This window comes from Aquarana catesbeiana, linkage group LG06 (genome assembly GCF_042186555.1).
Source record: "Aquarana catesbeiana isolate 2022-GZ linkage group LG06, ASM4218655v1, whole genome shotgun sequence".
NCBI lineage: Eukaryota > Metazoa > Chordata > Amphibia > Anura > Ranidae > Aquarana > Aquarana catesbeiana.
This window is the reverse complement of record NC_133329.1, coordinates 249924283-249947071: the sequence shown is the minus strand read 5'-3', so window position 1 is coordinate 249947071 and position 22789 is coordinate 249924283. Positions and strand designations below refer to the sequence as shown.

Genomic DNA, 22789 nt, shown 5'->3' with positions numbered 1-22789 from the left:
AGAGAGCTATGATTTGCAAGGAAGTTTCTGTGCTAGGGAATTGATTCTCGAGAAGCAATTACATTTTTACAGCAAGTTCAAAGGTACAATGCAAGTGAATATAACTTGTTTATTTGAAAAGGAAAACACTGGAAGTAAGCATTTAAAATACTTGATTTTTTTTTTTTTTTTAATGTGATGACATTGTCTCTTTAAGAGTTTACAAAATATGCACCCGATTTCCCCAGAAAGCACTCTTCCAATGGGTTATATGATTACTCCATTGCCTATGTTGTCTGCACTGATTATCACACCAGGAAATAACTCTTAAAGGACCACATAAGTTTTATTAGTGGCATTGTCAGTTTTGAATTTCCCTAAAGGAGGATTCGCAATGAATGAATACTTACCTGCAGTCCTGCTCTTGAGATCTTCACTGTGCAGCCTTCCTCGGTGCTGCTTTTTAGTGTTCTCTTCAAAATAGGGCTGACTATACTTTCTGTGTCTGCATACCTACAGTTCAAGCTCATTCCTATGGATAACTCTGTTCTTTATTTGGAATATGAGTGTTGACTCATCCAAAGGGATTACCTCGCTGCATATATATGGTGAGCACAAGTCCCAGCCAGGAATGTTTTTAAGAAAAAGGGTGTAACTCCGTACAGGACTGCGCAATATAGATCTATGGTGTATGGCTGCAGGTACCTATTTGTCCTTGGTTAATTAACTGTGAGGCTACATAGGACAGCTTTATTAGGAGTAAGATGGTTTAAAAAAATAAAATAAAATTAGCTGCACATGTGATGTAGGGTTTGACCAGCAAAAGGGTGAAATCCGTATCGGCCTATATTTATTTTTTTCTTGAAATATATTTAACATATACAGTATCTCACAAAAGTGAGTACACCCCTCGCTTTTTTGTAAATATTTTTTATTGTATCTTTTCATGTGACAACACTGAAGAAATTACACTTTGCTACAATGTAAAGTAGTGAGTGTACAGCTTGTATAACAGTGTAAATTAGCTGTCCCCTCAAAATAACTCAACACACAGCCATTAATGTCTAAACCACTGGCAACAAAAGTGAGTACACCCCTAATTGAAAATGTACAAATTGGGCTCAAAGTGTCAATATTTCTTTAATCGTACATCACGGGACACAGAGCCATAGTAATTACTATGTGGGTTTTTAGTCCACCTTCAGGTGCTGGACACTGGCACACCCTAAATAGGAAGTTGCCTCCCTATATAACCCCTCCCATACCGGAAGCACCTCTGTTTTTTCGCCATTGTCTAAGGTGTTGGTCACGAGTGAAGATGTGCTGTGCTAAGCTCCTCTGGAGCAATCCTTGCTGGGGCTAGCTATGCAGCCGAATCCATTCAAAGTGTCTGTCTTTTAGACCAAATTGAATGGTACCCGTGCCTCGTGTCCGAAGAAATCTTTACTTGTAAACGCTTCTCTTTTTAGAGAGCTGGACCTCGGGATCCAGTACTTTTGGTATTAAGGCCATAAAGTTTTACTGGCGAAGTGCTATTACAGGTCCAGGAGTATGGGTTCCCCAAGGGTCCCCGGTTCCTGAAGGTTTGTTAATGGCACCCACATTGAAGAGTGAAGATTGGGTCTGTTGGTTTTACCACAGAAAACCCTGCGGCGGGAAAGGTAAGTGGAGTTTTCTAAGGAATCTTTAAATTTTCTTATGAAATGTCTCCTTTACATTAAATGTTGTCATGCCTAAGTGTCACCACTGGGGGCTGTATGGACATGTACCTTCTCATGCTTTGCTTAGAGATCACTCTGTCACAGAAGCAGCAGACTTTTTACCTCCGGCTAGCAGGCAGACCTCAGGTAAATTTGGGGGGTTTTGCTTCCTTCAGACACCCCCAACTGGGCTGAACTCTTCCCCTCTTCATGAGGCTGAGTATAAGGGAGAACTGAAACGATCGGCAATGCCGTTTTCTTTCACCGCCCCTACTCAGCGGCGGCTTCCAGGTCTCCTCCACGCCATTCCTCCCTCACTCACAAGCCGAACCTGTCGGATCGGAGGCCCGTGCTTGCGCGGGAAACAATTTTTTTATAGAGAAAGGAGGGGGGGCACAATGCGAGGCGGGGGCGAGGCTTAACGCAGCGTTGGCATCCTCCAAAGCGTGAGTGTGTTATTTAAAAAAAAAAAACTTCATTTGTGCTGGCTGCAAAATTGTCAGAGAGACATGAGAGCAAAGAGGAGCATGAAAGAGGTTTTGGTGACACAGGCATTTCCTGTTTGGCACATTTACTATTTGCATCAGGCTGAGCATTAATAGCAGCGGCAGTGGCTGGACTATTGCTCAAGCAGTGGATGCAATTTCTTCTGGTAGTACCTCTGCTTTGTGCATTGGGCTAAGGTCAGAAGGGGGGGGGTTGAAACACTCCCAAAAAAGAGCTAAAAGGGTCTCCCTCAAGCTCTGGAAAGCCTACTCATTTCTACAAATGGCATCCTCCCCTGAGAGAGGGTGGCTGGTCAGAGTGAGCTTTGGGGCCATGAAATGTTTGCAACTGTTTTCAACACTGTTTATTTTACTAAAATTATCTTTTTTCCTCAGCCATTATGGGTTTAAAAAAAAAAGTTTAGCGACTTTAATCACATCCCAGTATGGGTCAAAATGTGTCAGATTCTCTTCCATTACCCAGGACCCTCAAACTGAGGAACTAGGGGCGGGAGAAGACTAATTCCTTCAGGGGACCATGGTGAGGCTGATGACTCCGCTTCTGAGGTGTCAAATGCAGGAAAATCAGCTGTTTCATTCTTAAGATTGGGAGTGCAATTTCTTGCTGAATGGTACGCTCCACATTTATGTACCCTTAACTGAGTGTTTGGGTTCGCTAAAGCCTCCTCAAGCTGTGCATGCCTTTTTTTGTCCATTCATTGTTGGAAAAGCTTTTTTGTATCTGAGAGGAGCACCCAGATAAGCATTATTTACCCTTTATCCTATGGTGGAGGAAATTCACTAAGTAGGGTATACCAGCAATTAACGCTGTTATATCCTCTGTGAATAAGAGTTTGACTTGTCCGGCAGACAATGCTCAAATGCTTAGGGATCCAACGGATAAAAAGTTGGAATTCCTATTTAAAAAAATAGTTGTTGAGAGACCAGTTTAAACAGGTGTTCAAGGTTATCCTGCTCAGCAGGCCCAGGATCTGGCAGCTTTGTGTGTGCAATAGTTGCTTTGAGAGATTCTATCTTTCAGGCCGTGCGCCCTTCACTAAGCACCATGCAGAAGCTCCTGGCTAGTCTTCCTATTGCGGTGAAACAGCTATTTGAGGTTGTTTTGGGTAATACATCCAAAGAAATTCTAGTGGAAAAAGTACCCCTTTTGCCATTTAAGAAAAGGAGTAAATGTATTTCGTTTTTAAAGCTTCTTCTTCTGTGCCAGGGGCATCAGCCTCCAGGCAGTCACGACAGCTTCTGCCGTCAGGTTCAAAAGGTAATCCTCAGGGTTAACCCCAGGGACAAAAGAGGTCTTGAAGGAGGAAACCTACAAGATACTGAAGCCTCCTTATGAGGAGGCGCCCCCACTCGCTCAATAAAGGGAATTCTTCTGCAGTTCTCAAGGATCTGGCAGGAAGAGTGTCAGGACGAATGGGGGACTTCCTCAATAGCTCCAAGGTACAAACTGGAGTTCCAAGAGTTCCCGTCTCCTCGTTTTCTCAGATCAAACATTCCTAAGGATCCAGAAAAAAGAAGTCTTTCAAGCATTGGACCATCTTTTGGCAAATGTAAAAAGACATAGGGATGTCGCCTTTTTGGCAGTGTACTGCAGGCAGGAGTATAAGTCCTCTGATCTCATGGTGTCCTACTTTTGTTGTCTCTCCCTCCCCCTCAGTTGGCATTGCTCTGGGACATCCCACATAGTAATTACTATGGCTCTGTGTCCCATGATGTTCGATTAAAGAAAATAGAATTTTTATAATAGCTTACCTGTAAAATCCTTTTCTTTTGAAGTACATCACGGGACACAGAGGTTCCGTCCATCTTTCTAGTATAAACGTATGCTTTGCTACAAAACTGAGATGCTCCCGGTATGGGAGGGGTTATATAGGGAGGCAACTTCCTGTTTAGGGTGTGCCAGTGTCTAGCACCTGAAGGTGGATTATAACCCACATAGTAATTACTATGGCTCTGTGTCTCGTGATGTACTTCAAAAGAAAATGATTTTACAGATAAGCTGTTATAAAAATCCTATTTTTTAAAGGGCCACCATTATTTTTCAGCACTGCCTTTCTTGGGCATGGAGTTTACCAGAGCTTCACAGGTTGCCACTGGAGTCCTCCTCCATGACGACATCACAGAGCTGGTGGATGTTAGAGACCTTGCGCTCCTCCGTCTTCCGTTTTGAGGATGTCCCACGGATTGTCAATTGGGTTTAGGTCTGGAGACATGCTTGGCCAGTCCATCACCTTTTACCCTCAGCTTCTTTAGCAAGGCAGTAGTTGTCTTGGAGGTGTGTTTGGGTCGTTATGTTGGAATACTGCCCTGCAGCCCAGTCGCCGAAGAGAAGGGATAACACCAAATTTAACACACCTGCTCCCCATTCACACCTGAGACCTTGTAACACTAACACGTAACATGACATCGGGGAGGGAAAATGGCTAATTGGGCCCATTTTGGACATCTTCTTTTTTTTCTTTTTTTTTTTTTTTTTTTGCAAATATCTTTTTATTAGTTTTTTTATAAACAAAAGGAGTGAAATAGGTCCATATAGCATATGACAGAGAAAATGGTTACAATATCCTAATCATATAGGAAGGATGCAGCCTTCAAAGTATGGTAAGCTGTAAAAATGTATGTATGACGTCTTATACTTCTATAAGCTGTGGTTTTTTGATATCAGTATTTTCCCTGTCGTGGTGCGATAGACTTACAGCAATACAGGGAAAACCCGTCTTCTCCTTCCAGATATATGGGAGGCCTTTTTTCTTTTTAACCGTAACCCTTAATAAACAGTTGGGATGTGGACCCAATAAGAAAAAGAGAAGAAGTATAGGCAGGGAGAGCTAGTAGAGAAAGAAGAGTAGAGGGGGTGTGGGGGGGGGAGAGGGATTTGGGGGGTGGTAATCTGGGTGGGTTATGTCCTCATCTCAGGTTCTGCGTGTGAGAACGAGTCATTTCCTAAGATCAGATAATATTCATGTTCTAAAGAGAGATGTACCTTCTTTTGAGTACTTGAATAGATTCAAAAGGGTCCAAGTTTTTTTGATATGTCTCGTGTCTGGCTGCTGCTGTCATTATCAGGTCTTCCATTCTGTTTATATCCTCTACTTTTTTCAACCACAATGCTATGGTTGGTGGGTTTTGCTGTTTCCAAAGTAGGGGGATGAAAGACTTGGCTGCATTTACTAAATGTCGTAGTATGGATTTTTTGTAGGTTTTAACTGACATGGTGGAGATGTGTAGCAGAAAAAAATGCTGTCCGTAAATTTTTGAGATATGGTACGGACTGTCGTCCAAAAAATAGAAAATAGCGTGAAGTCTGCTGGGTGTCATATACCATCTTGTTAAAACCCTTATAGTTGGTTTCCTGTATCTTGGTACAAATTGAGGATTTGAGGGATAAGTTTATCATGTTTTGTATTTGTGATGCAGTAAAGGTGCGTTGCAGGTCTGTTCCCCATTTCAGTATGCTGGATAGCTCTGGTTGTTCAGAGGGGGGGGGGGGATTGAGCAGCGTGTATGTTTTGGTAAGGACTTGGGAGAGTGGTTCTAGTCCTGAGCAGTATTCCTCAAATGTGGTGAGATGTCTAGCGTATGCCTGGAGGTCTTTCAAAGTTTGAAGGAAATTATGTATTTGTACTGCAGGCCAGAATGTGAGTCAGTAGGTGCCTGTAGAGTCCATCAATTCCGCAATGGTGGGCCATCTATCTCCTGTCACAAACTTGGATGCAGTGATGTTTCCGGATTCACGTAAAATCTGAAAGGGTGCGGATGACATGCCTGGGTGAAATTTGGGGTTCCCTAGGATTGGGGTCAAAGGTGATGTCTTGGTTGTTTGCTGTATTTGTATAGTGGCTTTTGAGCATTGTTTCAAGGTGGTCCTATCAAGGGGTGTGTTTTTAGGTCAGGTGGTATAGAGTCCCCACACCAAAGTGCTCCCTTCAAGGGGATGAGAGATTGTTCTTGCTCTATCCGTGCCCACAATTTCAGTTCACTGTGGTGTTGCCAGTCAATGACTCTGACCAGATGTACTGCTAAATAATATCTCCTGATGTCTGGAAGTGCAAGGCCTCCATAATGTTTTGGCAGTGTCAATTGTGTGCGTGGGATGCAAGGTTTTTTGTGGGCCCAGATAAAGCATGTAAACAGAGCCTGTACGTGTTGAAAGAATACATTTGGTATTCTGACTGGTAGGGCTTGGAATAGGTAGAGATATTTTGGTAGTATGCACATTTTTAGCAAATTGCACCTCCCAAACCAAGGATGAAGCTTTGTTTGCTATTTGTCTAGTAATATCTTATATAAGTTTTTGTGAGCAGGGGTGGGAAGTTTAGGTCATAAATTCGGGAGAGATTGGCCGGGCTGTTCGTGCCTAGGTAAGTAAGTGCGGTTGACGTCCATTTAAAGCGAAGATCTGAGTACATCGACTGGAGGGTGTTAGGTGACGTAGTTATTCCCATCGCTTCCAATTTTGTAAAGTTTATCTTCAGGTTAGACAAATTTCCATAAATGTCAAATTGTTTGAGTAAGTTTGGCAGTGATATTGCTGGATTTGTAAGTGAGAAAAGTAGGTCATCGGTGTATGCCGAAACCTCGTGTTGTGTCTTACCTACTTTTAACCCCTCTATGTCGGGGTGTAATCTGACCGTGGAGAGGAAAGGTTCTAGGGAGAGGACGAACAATAGGGGAGATAATGGGCAGCCCTGTCTCATCCCACTCCTGATTTGGAAGGGGTCTGATAGTACGCCGTTAGCTTTTACCTGAGCAGAGTGGTTAGAGTATATTTCAGCTATCTGACTTAACATCACCTCTCCCAGTCCAATATGTCTGAGGATGGAAAACATAAATGACCAGTTCACCCAGTCAAATGCCTTTTCCGCGTCAGTGTTCAGAAAGACACACGGGGTGCCTTTGGACTGGGCTACGTGTATGAGATTTAGCACTTTAGAGGTACTCTCTCTTGCTTCCCGTGTGGGAATAAATCCCACCTGGTCTAAGGGATGAATTTTTGCAGGTGTTGGGCCAGCCGGGTAGCTAGAATCTTTGTGTACAGCTTAATATCTGTATTTAACAGCGATATGGGCCTGTAACTACCGCATGCAGTGGGGTCTTTCCCTGCTTTATGTAATACAGAGATGTGGGCTTTTAGGGTATCCCTGGCGAAAGTGGAGCCAGAATCAATTGCATTGAATAGCTGAATCGTGTGTGGGCCTAGGATTGGGAATAATGTTTTGTAATATTGTATGGTGTACCCATCAGGGCCCGGAGCTTTCCCTGGCTTCATGGACCCTAATGCTTTTTGTAATTCCAGAAGGGTGATAGGGAGTCAAGTTTCTCGCGAAGTTCAGGGGACAGAGATGGTACTTGAGATGCTATGATGTATTCCTCCATGGCCGTCAGAGGCGGCGTTGGCAACGGTAAATTATACAGTTAAGAGTAAAATTCTCTAAATTCCTGTTATCTGTGCTGGAAGGACCATTTTTTGTCCGTCGCCTCTGACAACCCGGGGGATGTATGAGGAAAGCTTGTGTTCCTTTACTTGTTTCGCTAGTGGTTTCCCATATTTGTCTCCTGACTCGTAATTCGCTTTGCGACAAACCTGCAGTGCCGCCGTAGCCTTATATAATAACAGATCAGTGATCTGTCTTATGATTATCGTAAGGTCCGTCTCTGAGGCCGGGGAGGGAGCATGTTTGTGTCTGGATTCTGTGGTTTCTAGTTTTTGTAGCAGTTGGGAAAGCTGTTTCGCTCATTCTCTTTTAATACGGGCTCCGTGTTTGATAAGAATTCCCCTAATGACTGGTTTATGTGCTTCCCACAGTATGCCCGGGTCACATTCTGGTCTGTCGTTCGTCTGGAAGTATAGTTCTAACTTTTTAGTCACTTCCTCAAGTACCCCTTGGGGTCTGTAGAAGACTCTCGTTGAGGCGCCAGAAGTAATGTCTGGGCGATGTGTCACCAGTCAGGGCGTAGGTCAGAAAGATGGGTGCATGGTCTGACCATGTGATTTTGCCTATTGATGTGTCTCGAATGGCATGTAGTTGATTATGGGGGATCATGAAGTAATCTATTCTGGTATAGATTCTATGCGGGGCAGAGTAGAACATATAATCCCTTTCTCCAGAATGTTGTAGTCGCCATATGTCAATTAGTTGGGCCCCGTGCAGCTTTCTGGCTAAGCGTTTGAGGTGACTCTGTGGAATAGATGACATACCTGATGAGGTGTCTGTCAATGGTATCAGTGGGACATTGACGTCTGCTCCTAAGATCAATTGACCCCATGTAAAGTCTTGGAGTCTGCCTAAGGTTCCATCTAGGAATGAGACCTGGTTTTTATTTGGGGTATAAATAGTTGTTAACGTGATTTGTATTTCTCCCACCAGTCCCCTGAGCAAAATGTAGCATCCCGTGGGGTCTACTAAGGTGTCCTGTGTACGCCAAGGAATTTTACTGGATATCAATATGGACACCCCTTTGGATTTGGTCTTCAGGTTAGTTGAATGGTATGCCAATGGATAGACCCTATTCTGTAGGTAGTTTAGTCTGTCGTTTTTGAAATGTGTCTCCTGGATGAAAGCAATGTCTGTGTGGGATTTTTTTAGGTCGTGTAGTAGCATCCACCTTTTCTCAGGAGTATTGAGCCCTCTAGCATTAGGAGATAACACTTTGATAGTGTCCAGTGCCATTTTGTGATGTGAGGGGGGAGGAGGGAGGGTTGGGAGGAGAGGGAGGGTTGGGAGGAGAGGGGGGGTTAGCAGGTAGCTAAAGAGTAGAGGAGAGTTAAGATGATAGTAGAAAGTGGAGAGAAGGTAGAGAAGCAAGCAGGGAAAGAGAAGAAATATCAAGGGTTACAAAGAGAAGAGTGACTGGGTCCGGGTCAAGAGACCTTGTTCCGTGTTAACACACAGTATCAGCATATAATTCACAGGGGGGTAGATTTGCACCCCTGGAGAATATGCAATCCTATCTGGGAGAGAGGGAGGGCAAGGCTCGATAGGAGAGCCCCCGACCTTCCCCTCCACCCCGACTATATATAACTGTGTAAAAGCAGTGCAAAAACAATCTTAACTCAAAAGGAAGACAATAATTTCAAGAGTAACAATTTAATTATATCTGAGATGGGTCTTTCATGAAAAAGAAAGACAAAAGAGCCGTAGGTTCCCCTTAAGACAGCCGAACCCCCGTCCCCTCCCCCATTTCTTGAACAACTTATAAAACGTATTATTCCATCTAGTGACTCTTAATGAAGCAGTGTTGGAGTCGTCCCATTCCCCCAGGTCATGCTGCAAAACTAAGACTGTACCTCTCCCATGTTGGACCTTATCAACTGTAGAATGAGGTATCATCGTTGGTACAAGTCAATTGCACATGTCATTGCTCTTTCTTTTGTGGTCCATCCATCCCACCTCTTTTCCCGAGATAAAGATACCTGGCCCCCTCAGTGAGTATAGCCCCCCGTCTCAGGTCCGCATGCGGGAAAATCTTCCTCTCCCACCCTCCCCTGTCGACAACTGGGTTAGTTCGGGTTTCAGTCAGTTCTCGCCACTTCTCGCCATGTCCGACTCTTTATGTGATGGTTCTGGTGCAGTGGAAAGGTGGGGAGCTGAGCCCATCTCAGTTTGCTTATTTCTTCTGGTATATCTAAGCCAGCCTGCCAGGACTCTCCCATTCCAGATGGTCTTTGTAAATCCAGGGAATATCCCTATGAGGGTTCTTGGTGGAATATGTAAGCCAGTGTCTCAGGGGGGCAAGGGCCTCGGATATTGCCATGTCCTGTGGCAAATGGAGGATGTTCACCGGGGGTCAGCATGTGGAAAGCAAGATTGCACAGTCAGAAGGCTCGTTGTCATGTGCGAGCTAATGTGGCCGCACCACTCTCCATAGCGAGTCGTGTATCAACATGGGGGGGTAGTGTACTCCATAAACGCAATGTTGGCAAAGTATGGCAGGTATAGTGGGATAGGGAGAGTGGCGGGGTCTGGCAAACCTATTTCGATAACTGCCCGAACGTCAAGGCATCAAGGGGAAAGTACTTACAGCTTTATGGCTTCACGACGGTTTTTCTGCTGTCTGTGTGCGGAGTCCTCTCTCTGTGCCAGTTGATCCTGGTGGTTGGGAAAGCGAGGGATGAGTGCCAACCAGTTGGGGACTTCGATCGGTTTCACGTCGAGGATTTCAAACCATGCCGGCAGTGATGTCGGTTTCCGGAGGGTGAAAGATCTCTGGTCTCTACGGAAGGTCACAGAGAACAGGTATCCCCACGGGTATGTGGCATTCTGGCATCTCGCGAGATCCAGCAGGGGTTTAAGTAAGGCTCGACGGTGTAGTGTGACGCGTGAGAGATCTGGGAGTATTTTGATAGTGACTCTGACTTCCATGCCTTCCGGATGATCTGTTCTTTGTGCCTGTAATGATGGCGCCTGCAAATCACATCTCGGGGCCTCACTCTGTGTATGCGGTCCAACGTTACACGTTCGGGCAGATCTACTCCATCTATGCTGCGGAAGATGGCGAGTGCCGTGACAGTTAATTCTTCCACTTCTGTGGCCTCCGGAAGGCCCCGGAGCCGGAGATTATTCCTCCTGCTTCGGTCTTCCAAGTCCTCTTAATGTAGCTGTTGGTCAATCAGTGCCTCCATGTGTTTCCCCTGCAATTCCTCCAGTGCCGCCACTCGGTGATCTAGGGTAGCTAGAGAGGACTCACCTTTTGTCAGCCTGGTAGCAAGACCCTTCAGTTCCGACTTCACCTTCGTGATCTCCTTCTTATGGGCAGCCTCTACTGTGCCAATCAAGGCTACGATGTCGGCTCTTGTGGGGTGTCCTTGGAGCAGAGAGCGGAGCTCAGGGTCTGCTCGGTACAAGACAGAGGAAGATTGTAGTGAGCCTCTAGTTTCAGAGTGTAAGTCCGATGGTGTGTCCTGGAATGAGTCTGTAATTTCAGGCTCCATCCACGGGCATGGCGTGCTGTTGTGTGTCTGAGTCTCTGCTCCCTCTGCACGTGCGGCCGCCATATTGGATCCCGGAGAGTGCTGTTGCGAGAGCCTGAATAGTCGCCTGATTTCGCTGGATGCTGGGGCCGTAGGTGAGGGTTTCGTGGGCTTATGTTTCCTCTGTGATGTCCTCCTCCTTGAAGAGGAGTGCATGCTGCCCTGGATCAATCTGAAACAGTTGGGGTAGTCGGGAGACGGCCAGGAGCTCAAGGAAAGCACGTCTCTATCCAGCCATGTCCAGGCCAGGCCCCCAATTTGGATTTTTTTCACTCAGGGCTGTACTCCCTTTTTTTTGCCAGTGGTTTAGACATTAATGGGTGTGTGAGTTATTTTTAGGGGACAGCAAATTTACACAGTTATACAAGCTGTACACTCTCACTACTTTACATAGTAGCAAAATGTCATTTCTTCAGTGTTGCATGAAAAGATATAATAAAATATTTACAAAAATGTGAGGGGTGTACTGACTTTTGTGAGATACTGTATCTAACATAATAAGTACTATTAAAGTGAAACTACACTGCATTTGAGCACCACAAACCAAAAAAGCGATTTAATTCAATTTTTCTCTTTCAATCGTTTTTATTGAGGATTTTGACAAAAAAAAAGTGAATGATAAACGGGTCACAAATGGTAATCCGAAGGCAAAAGAATTGACAATTCGGCGGATTCTGCATTGTACAAAGTATATGTGTAAGGAAAACACGAGGGATAACATAAACCATAAGAGGAGAGTACCTAGGTACTGTTCTTTCTAAAAGTGAGGGATGTGTACAATTAATCAGATTGGACATAAGGAATCTATATGCTCATTTAATTCATTTTCAGTATTCAAAGCAAACTCACTCATCCATCTATTCATGTCTCCATGCTTTATTTTGCTGAGAAATCACTTTGAAAAACACCCCCCTTAGCATTTTTGACTGTAGTCCATCTTGAGTAAGGGCAAATGATTAATTTACTTTTTACTTCCTGGAATTCATCTACCCTTAGCTCAGGCATGCAGGCAGGAGGTGTACTTAGCTGAGAAAACCCCTCCTGAAAATTCCTGGGATGTATGACATTTCCTAGGCCTGGAAACCAGAAAGTAACTGAAGAAATGTAAAAAATAAAATATAAGTAAATCTATTATACTTTCCTATCTATCTAAAAAGTTAGCACCATAATGATTAAAAATAGTCAATGTTGATATTTACTCAATGCTTGTTTTGTTCCACGTCATTGGACTTGGGTCTTGTGTAACACGTTTTGTGTATTTTTACATTAAAGTTGTTTTATATCGACTGTCCTATAACACCATTTGTGTTGTTCTTTTTTTTTTTTAAAACCAGTGTTTTCCAGAGCACACCGATATGGTTGGAATCTTAGACTTTTATTTCCAGGTAAGCTAATTGACATCACAGTCGAGTGGACATAAGAAAATGCTTTAAAAATCTTTAGTTATGTTTTTTTTTCTCTTAAAGGTTTCGTGTACAATGTAATAAAGGCTCCAGTGCCCCTCTGCCAGGCACTACTGTAAGAGCCAGATGCACCATGGACCCTGCATGCTCCAGTTTTGGACATTGCTCGCTTCACTATTAGTGCATATAGCACTTGCAAAAATGTCATTGTGTTTTTATATTGTGTTCAACGTAATAAAAAAAACCTCTGTGATGATATCCATCCATCCTGCAGTCACCACATGGTGGATACAGATGCACTTTTGCAGATCCTAAATTTTTACCCTTAATACATAGATATGGTTAGTTCATTCCCTTGGCACTGTCTAGTGTGCATAGCACCTGTGCGCTTAGTTCCAGCTGCACTTGACCATGTCTGTCTGCTTAACTCATCCTCTACCTTACAGAATTTGCTGCCCACCCAGTATCTGCAATAATGATTCTTGTTATTCACCTGCTCCACACATATCATATTGAGGGAGAAGTTGGTGTTTGGTGAATGAGCAAATCCATCATTGCATTGAAGTCTCCCTCAGTGCCATTTGTGATATGTGTGTAGCCTCCTTACACTGCTAGTGTCTGAGTAAAAGGAGCGGTGGTTGCTGCCATTCACACATAGCTTTCCCACACTTTGTCCTACTAAGAGTGTCAGGTCAGAAATCTCTAATACACTTCCTATCCACATTGTGAGAAAACAAACGCGCTAACTCAAAATGCAGGTCAGGGGTGTATTGGTGTTCTTGCCTAACATTAGTAGTGTAATAACGTGAGTTAGCCATCACTTCAGTGTGAATGACAATTTTCTCTTTTATGTCCTCCATAAACACAAGCATGATTCAAGTCTGTAAAAACTGAGATTAGTTTTTGGGAAAGAGGAAGGGATGCTATGTACACTGACTGTCTTTCTGTGGGTACAGAACATGGATTTGAGAAGGTTCTTAACACAATGCCATTCCGGTGGGACAGTATGTGTTCAGTAAGGCCCCTTTCACACTGGGGCGGTAGGGGGCGTCGGCGGTAAAACAGCGCTGTTTTACCGTGGTATTCGGCCGCTAGCGGTGCGGTTTTAACCCCCCGCTGGCAGACGAAAAAGGGTTAAATCCACTCGTATAGCGCGGCTATAGCCGCGGTATAGCCACGCTGTCCCATTGATTTCAATGGGCAGGAGCGGTTTAGGAGCAGTGAATACACCGCTCCTTCACCGCTCCAAAGATGCGGCTGACAGGAGTTTTTTTTCTTCTCCTGCCAGCGCACCGCTTCAGTGTGAAAGCCCTCGGGCTTTCACACTGAACAAACAGCGGAGGCTGTTTTGGGGCGGTTTGCAGGCGCTATTTTTAGCGCAATAACGCCTGCAAACCGCCCCAGTGTGAAAGGGGCCTAACTGTGGCTAGAGGGACAATGCATCATTGGCTTGATGTATCAATGTGCAGTATTAACAATAGTCTTATTTTATTTCATTAATATCAAATGAAATGTGGCTCTTTGTAAATTTAACAAGGGCGCAGGTATTTCACATGATCCTTGTATAAGCATTCCAGGTGGTCTGTCCTCAGTGTTGTATTCCACACAAGGGTTTTGGGAATTCTTAACAAAACATTGCTGGCCGAGATCCTGAGGAACCCTTTTGGCTGTACTCTTGTATGGAATACTTCACCAGTGATTGGGACAACGATGGGGTTCTGCAAGAAGGTTAAATTGGTTTTTTTTTTGTTTTTGTTTTTTTGTAGGAATAAGAAAACATAATATTTTACTAAGGAGAACACAGTACTGCATTTTTGTATGCCCACTAACATACATATGATGGCCAATATAGAAAGGGAGATGACAATGGTGGTCAAATGGGGATAGACAGCATGACAGCCCTGAAGCAATGTCAGTTCTCATATTTCTTTCCTGATGGGTGGTTTAGGATCTGAAAACTTGAAAATTGTCTTTTATTCCTAGAACCATAGATTTATAGCACAGATAATCTAATTATAGAGGCATATTTATCCAACTTTTATATGGCAGCTTCCTGTATTTTGCCATGTAAATCAGTTTTTAAGACGGTATTACTATACTTTTTAGTTTCTGAAAGCAGGACCTTCTGGTTTCTTTTGGCAAGCCGCACAATGACATTAGTGGTAATATTTACTGTTGGTTTCATTATCTTAGAGGTGTTTACGATATGTGGAAATGGGCATTTAACTTGCTCTGTAGTAATATTTTTATCAGTGAATTAATAATTCTGGTAAAACGTTTTTTTTCAATATTATACTAATGTTTTATGTCTTCTTTCCCCTATTTAGTTGTGTTCCATTGAAGTGACTTGTGAATCTGCCAGTGTAATGGCCGCAACCCTCGCAAATGGTGGCTTCTGCCCAATAACAGGAGAAAGGGTGCTAAGCCCAGAAGCAGTGAGGAACACCCTAAGCTTAATGCACTCTTGTGGGATGTATGACTTCTCTGGGCAGTTTGCATTTCACGTAAGAGCCTGTTGCAAGTCATTTTGCAATATCTATGTAGATGAAGAATATATACATCAGGGGTGTCCAATCTTTTGACCTTCCTGGGCCTCATTGGAAAAAAAGGAATTGTCTTGGGTCACACATAAAATACACTAACAATCAGGATAGCTGATTAACAGAAAAAGTCGGGCAGAGTTAACAATCGCCAATAAAGATAATGTACCTATTTGAGTAATAAAAAGTTAATTTTTTTGTAATTGTTTTTATTATAAAAGTAAAAGAGGACAACAAAAATAGTGCGAAATTTTTTAAATTTTCTTTTTTTTTTTTCTCTTTATTTGAAAAGTATTTTAAATAGGTACAGAACAAAACCTTGGGGCATTCCCCCGGGTACAGTGCATAAATTACACAAAACGCAACTATAACAGAGTAAACTGCTCTTACTAACCTTCAGTTGCTCAGGTCTACACCACAAGGAGACTAATGGGTCATAATAGCGTCACATCCTTCACCCAGTGACATAATACTAAGAGCCATAAAGCACCCCCACTACCCACATGGAAATACAGCAGAATTTAAGCCAGTCACAAGGATCTGTAACCATCCCAGTCAAATTAATGGTTGACCTGAGGCAGGAAGTTTGTCAGACTATTGTCTTGATCATCCGTGGTAGACTCAGTCTATCCAAAGATTCCACACCTTCTCAAACGTTTTGGGGCAGCCCTGGGACTGATAAGTTGCTTTATAAAGAGGAATAACTGAATTGACCATGTGTTTCCACAGAGATACAGTAAGAGCCTTGTCAGACTCCACTGAATCACTATATAGCCTTTCTGGCATAAAACCGTAATAACCCTAAAAGAGTGCACATGGCCCTGGCAAAGGATAAAGAATCCACCAATCTCAATATGCACACACTAATCTTCAAAGGAATAGGTATAGTAGTCAAGGGGGATATAAATTGGGTTACTTCCTGCCAGTACAAATAGATCTGCGGACATTTCCAAAATATATGATAGAATCCGGCAGGATCACTTGGGCATCTCCAACAGCAAGAGGAGGTAGTTAGATAAATACGATGCAACCGCTGTGGTATAAAATAAATTCTGTGCAAAATTTTTTAATTGGATCAATCTATCTCTGGTTGCTAATAAATGTTGAAACGGGTACTCCTATATAGTCTCCCAATCCTCTTCATCAAGATCATGCTCCTCCCCGTGCCACAAGTATTTCAGAGCATCTAAGCCTGCATGAATAGACGGCAACAATGCCTTATAGATCATGGATAATGGTTTACAAAGGGCCTGGTCACAAAGAAGACACTCTAGGTTATCTTGTTCCAAACTAATTGCAGTAGAGCCAAACTGTGACTTATAGGCGTGGCGGAGCTGCAAGAATCTGAAAAAGGAGCTTGGTAGTTCAAATGTATTTTTCAACCTATCAAATGTAATCAGGGCACCATCATCACATAGATCCTTTAGGTATTTAATGCCTTTAATGGCCTACAGTCCAGTGTGTGGTAACGACTGAAATTCTGAAAGTGATTGAACCACAGTGGTGTATTGGGGGACCAGCGATCGTGAGAAAGGTTTGCTCTAACTACTGATATATGCTAGACCCTGAAGATAGCCCACATGGTAGGGGTAAGATGTGGGTGGGAGGTTCACGGTCCCCTGTAGAGGAGGTTGCGCAACGTCTCATAAGAGCCTGAAGCGCTGCCTTCAGGGCCACTGAGGCATTTGCGTCATCTGAGATTTAGCCGGGCTTTGGCATGTATAAGCAAGGCTGCTAAGTAGTAGGTATATAAGTCAGGATATGCCAGACCTCCCTGTGTCCAGGGCTTGCTCAACACCCTTTTACTAAATCTAGCCGGATGGGACTGCCAAAGAAATTAATTTATGAGAGAATCAAATTGCTTAAAGAATGATTTCGAAAATCCACACACGGTAATGTCTCAAATTGTAATCCGGGCAAATTTTCATCTTAATTAGGTTGATTTTTGTTATAAGCGAGAGTGGTAGGTGGGACCAGGTCTTCAACCTTTGCTTACACCACTGCAATGCTAGAAGCAAGTTACGTTTACAAAAGTCTCTGACATTCAAGGAAATATTGATACCCAGGTATCGAATGGTGGTCCCCCACTGCAAAGGCAGGGTATCTCTAGCCATTGCACTGGCCTCGGGGTCATTGGGAAAGCAAAGTGAGGGACCCAGGTCCCGGAGGAAAAGGATTAGATCATCGCCGTATCACACCAGTTTTTCAATGATCAATCCCACACGGACCCCAGGCGATGCCCTCAGCGCCCCTACCAAAGGCTATATTGCCAAGATGAACAAGGCAGGGGATAAGGGACACACCTGCCTCGTTGCCCTTCGAACTGGGAGTGAAAGCTTACCATGCAACTTAATGCATGGCACTGGCGTGCATGCATTAAGTGCAATATTTGACACCATTTTTTTATAAATTAATGCATCAATATCTGGGTCGATGGATGGAGTAGCCATTTTTAATGAATTCTCAAGGTGCTCATCAGATATTTGGATTCTAATTTTGCTCTTTGTGTGCTTTATCCTTGAAAATCATTGTTCAGTTTTCAGTAGCACCTATTTTTGTGATGTACTACTGAGAACTGACATGAATAAGGCATGATTGTGAAGGGTAGGATATTTCTTTGGAAAGATAAAACTTATAAAATGTCCAGTAAAGAGACGCTGTCAAATTTTTCTTCGGCCACATGTGTTCACGAAGTGTAAACACGTTTTTTACAAAAAAATTCCCTACCAAAAAAACAACATTTTTAAAGTAAGATTATGATTTTGTGTTGGGCCGCATTCATAGCTGTCTTGGGCTCCATGCTGGACACTCCTGGTATACATGATCAAAATCCCTTTTTATCGTAGAAGTGGAGCTTATGTCCAGTTCCCCAAGTAATTCTTTAAACTTAAACTTACTACTGCCTGTTTCCTATAGTTTGTGAGATTTTGAGACTTGTTTGCCAGCAACCTTTTCTGTCAAAGCTGTCTTTTTCAGCGCCCCTCCCTTCCCCATTTGTATTAGACTAATACAGTGATATTAAAATGATTGTAAAGGCAGGTTTTTTATCTTAAGGCATTTTATCTTGATGCATTATGTGTGCATCAGCTCCCCTAATACTTACCTAAACCCCATCTCTATCCAGCGATGTTACAGGAGAGACTCGTCTGCCCGAGACTCTCTGCCTCTTTGGCTGAGACAGCAGCGGAGCACAATTTACTCCCCCTGCTGTCAATTAAAGTCAGTCAGCCAATGAGGAGAGGCTCTGTCTGAATGGACACACGGAACTGCGGCTCGGTTACCCCCATAGCAAGCTTGTTGCTGTGGGGGCACTTGTCAGGGGGGAGGGACCACTGCACAGAGGAGGTAAGTATAACATGTTTGTTATTTTTAGGCAAAAAAACAAGACTTTATTACTTTATAGTTTGTTTTATATATATATATGTTTTTTGCTTAATAAAAGAGGTTACACTTTTCTTCTCTGTCCAATGATATTGCCCAGAGTCCTGAGGGAGCACCCGTGTGGGTGCCCCCCCAAGCTGAGCTGTGTGTGCTCATAGAAACACACTGTGGCTTGGCCATGTCCCTTGCTCCCGCCTCATGTGATTTTACTGAGCCATAGGGCTCCCGCTGCTCTCAGAGTCTCCTGTAAAAAGAGCAAAAGGGAGCATCGCTGCTGCAGACAGGACAGCGCTAGATTGTGAGTGGAGATGGATAAGTGTTTGGTGGGTGTGAGTGGTGGCTAGAACAAGTAGTGGGATGTTTTTTGCCTTAATGCTGGAAATGCATTAAGGTAAAAATCATTTTGACTTTAAAACCATTTGACTGTATTTGCCTCTTTTGTCAGTCATAGATATAAACATTTTTTTAAGTAGTGCCAGTTGATCAGGTTCTATAGAACTTTGGATGTTCAAAATATCTGATCAGCAATGTATAAATATCAAAGTGTATTATCAGTGTACTCAAATGCTTTCTTTGGTGTCTCATAGGTTGGCCTCCCTGCAAAATCTGGAGTTGCTGGAGGGATCCTTCTTGTGGTCCCCAATGTTATGGGCATTATGTGTTGGTCTCCTCCTCTGGACAAGTTGGGAAACAGTGTCCGCGGTATCCAGTTTTGTCAGGTGTGTAAAGAAATCGTGTAGACCTTTAGGCTTATGACATACTTTATTTTGCTTTTAGAGAGAAAGAAAGTCACGTTCATCCAACCACCAGTAAACTCTGATGTGCTGTTATCCTTTTAGTGATAATTTCCATCTGGTGATTAAAGTATAACTAAACGCAAACCCTTTTTTTCAGTTTTGGATGAAGTGAAGATGGATTGGAACACCTGTCGGTTTTTATTGCTGTCTCTACCCCCGTTAAGGAGCTTCACTCTTTTTGTCCTGTTTACCATTATCATTGAAAGTGACAGTAACAGAAAACCCCAAATTTTGGGTTGCTTCCAGAAAAGTAATGAAGGGGAAAACTTCCAATGGGGACCAAATTCCCTTCATTTGATATCCTCTCACCTCCTGTTTGGCTATAGGACAGGAAGTGAAGGAAAAGCTTTGCACAGATGGTGAAAAAAAAAATCTGATGGTTATAACCCTCCCTTGCTCTTTCCAAAATGAAGAAAAAAAAGTTTTCCCTTTTAGTTCTTCTTTAGCTCCTAAGGACACTTTTTAACCGGTTCCCGACCGGCGCACGCCGATGTACGTCAGCAGAATGGCACGGCTGGGCAAATGGGCGTACCTGTACGTCCATTTGAATTCCCCGCCGTGCCATTTTGTGCGAGCCGCCGGCGGCGCGCACACGCGCCGTCCAGGAGCTCCGTGAGTCGGGTCGCGGGTCCCGTGGACTCGATCGCCGCGAGGATACCCGCGATCGCCTCATGGAGAGGACGAACGGGGAGATGCTGATGTAAACAGCATCTGCCCGTTCTGCCTAGTGACAAGTGTCACTCGATCTCTGCTCCCTCTCATTGGAGCAGAGATCAGTGACGTCACACACCAGCCCATCCCCCTGACAATTAGAAATCACTCCCCTAGGACACACTTAACTCCTCCCCGCCCCCTAGTGGTTAACCCCTTCACTGCCAGTGTCATTTACACAGTAATCAATGCATTTTTAATCGCACTAATCGCTGTATAAATGACAATGGTCCCAAAAATGTCCGACATGTCCGCCATAACGTCGCAGTCACAATAAAAATCGCTGATCGCCGCCATTTCTAGTAAAAAAAAAAATCAAATACCACCAAAAGAAAGCTCTATTTGTGGGAAAAAAAGGACGTCAGTTTTGTTTGGGAGCCACGTCGCACGACCGCGCAATTGTCAGTTAAAGCGACGCAGTGCCGAATCGCAAAAACCGCTCTGGTCAGGAAGGGCGTAAAATCTTCCGGGGCTGAAGCGGTTAAAAAAATAGCCATAATTTGCCTCCCTCGCTTCTTAAAAAGCTGCAGAAAACAAATGCTTCCTTTTTGTTTTCACAGGACTTGGTAGGACTTTGCAATTTTCATAATTATGACAATTTAAGGCACTTTGCAAAGAAACTCGACCCACGTAGAGAAGGAGGTGACCAACGGGTAAGTTTAACATTGCATCCTTGTTTGGTACCTTAACTGACTGCTTTAATACTTTCTGCAATGTGGCCCTCAGTGTTAGAAAATTATAAAATATAAGAAACCAAAATGATGACCGCTACACTTAATTGAAAAAAAAAAAATATATAAGAAATTGACCCATTGTTGAAATTTTAAATTTATACTTGAGGCAAGCTAGCAGGGGGTACATCGGTTGATTTCTTTTTGCAAAACAAGCCCTCACTTAGCTTTTTCATAGAACATTGCTTCTATACAGTTTGACAGTTTTTTCTCTAGGATAAGGAAAAATTATGACTTAAATTCAAATGTCATTTGTGCTGCAGATTAATATAAATTCAAATCCATTTTAGAATGACTTCACTGCTAATTCGTTTGACATCATATAACAATATTACGATGTAGGATATCACAGTACTGTGTGTAATGACCATTTTAGTAGAGACAATGAAAATATATGGATCTAGAACTGTGGATAACTCCTATGCACCTGAATGCTAAATATACAAGACAACATAAATATGGACACCCAACTGATTGTAAAAGTAGTGGACCCAAAGCAGTATGTGGCGTGTCTATTAATGTGGTATGAAGTGTTTAAAGAGATTGTTTAAATTAGAGGTGTTATAATGGTGTGCATACAGTGGGGCAAAAAAGTATTTAGTCAGCCACCAATTGTGCAAGTTCTCCCACTTAAAAAGATGAGAGGCCTCTAATTGTCATCATAGGTATACCTCAACTATAAGAGACAAAATGTGGAAACAAATCCAGACAATCACATTGTCTGATTTTTTTTTTTTAAAGAATGTATTTGCAAATTATAGTGGAAAATAAGTATTTTGTCAATATCAAAAGTTCATCTGAATACTTTGTTATATATCCTTTGTTGGCAATGACAGATGTCAAACGTTTTCTGTAAGTCTTCATAAGGTTGTCACACACTGTTGCTGGTATATTGGCCCATTCTTCCATGCAGATCTCCTCTAGAGCAGTGATGTTTTGGGGCTGTCGCTGGGCAACATGGACTTCAACTTCCTCCAAAGGTTTTCTATGGGGTTGAGATCTGGAGACTGGCTAGGCCACTCCAGGACCTTGAAATGCTTCTTACGAAGCCACTCCTTCGTTGCCCAGGCAGTGTGTTTGGGATCATTGTCATGTTGAAAGACCCAGCCACGTTTCATCTTCAATGCCCTTGCTGATGGGAGGACGTTTGCACTCAAAATCTCACAATACATGGCCCCATTCATTCTTTCATGTACACGGATCAGTCGTCCTGTTCCCTTTGCAGAGAAACAGCCCCAAAGCATGATGTTTCCACCCCCATGCTTCACAGTAGGTATGGTGTTCTTTGGTTGCAACTCAGCATTCTCTCCTCCAAACACGACGAGTTGTGTTTCTACCAAACAGTTCTACTTTGGTTTCATCTGACCATATGACATTCTGCCAGTCTTCTTCTGGATCATCCAAATGCTCTCTAGCAAACCTCAGACAGGCCCGGACATGTACTGGCTTAAGCAGGGGAACATGTCTGGCACTGCAGGATCTGAGTCCCTGGCGGCGTAGTGTGTTACTGATGGTAGCCTTTGTTACGTTGGTCCCAGCTCTCTGCAGGTCATTCACTAGGTCCTCCCGTGTGGTTCTGGGATTTTTGCTCACCATTCTTGTGATCATTTTGACCCCAAGGGGTGAGATCTTGCGTGGAGCCCCAGATTGAGGGAGATTATCAGTGGTCTTGTATGTCTTCCATTTTCTAATTATTGCTCCCACAGTTGATTTCTTCACACCAAGCTGCTTGCCTATTGCAGATTCAGTGTTCCCAGCTTGGTGCAGGTCTACAATTTTGTTTCTGGTGTCCTTCGACAGCTCTCTGGTCTTCACCATAGTGGAGTTTGGAGTGTGACTGTTTGAGTTTGTGGACAGGTGTCTTTTATACTGATAACAAGTTCAAACAGGTGCCATTAATACAGGTAATGAGTGGAGGACAGAGGAGCCTCTTAAAGAAGAAGGTACAGGTCTGTGAGAGCCAGAAATCTTGCTTGTTTGTAGGTGACCAAATACTTATTTTCCACCATAATTTGCAAATAAATTCTTTCAAAAATCAAACAATGTGATTGTCTGAATTTGTTTCCACAT

At 43.2% G+C, this 22789-nt stretch overlaps 1 protein-coding gene across 3 annotated transcripts in view; it reads left to right on the top strand.

Annotated features, from left to right (window-relative positions):
- Positions 1–22789, top strand: part of GLS (glutaminase) — a 210391-nt gene that overhangs the window by 117376 nt on the left and 70226 nt on the right. For all 3 annotated transcript variants that reach the window (XM_073633167.1, XM_073633169.1, XM_073633168.1), the window contains exons 11-14: positions 12491–12541; positions 14887–15063; positions 19068–19199; positions 20549–20641. In XM_073633167.1, the coding sequence (XP_073489268.1) occupies positions 12491–12541; positions 14887–15063; positions 19068–19199; positions 20549–20641 (453 nt within the window). The remainder of the gene's footprint in view (positions 1–12490; positions 12542–14886; positions 15064–19067; positions 19200–20548; positions 20642–22789) is intronic.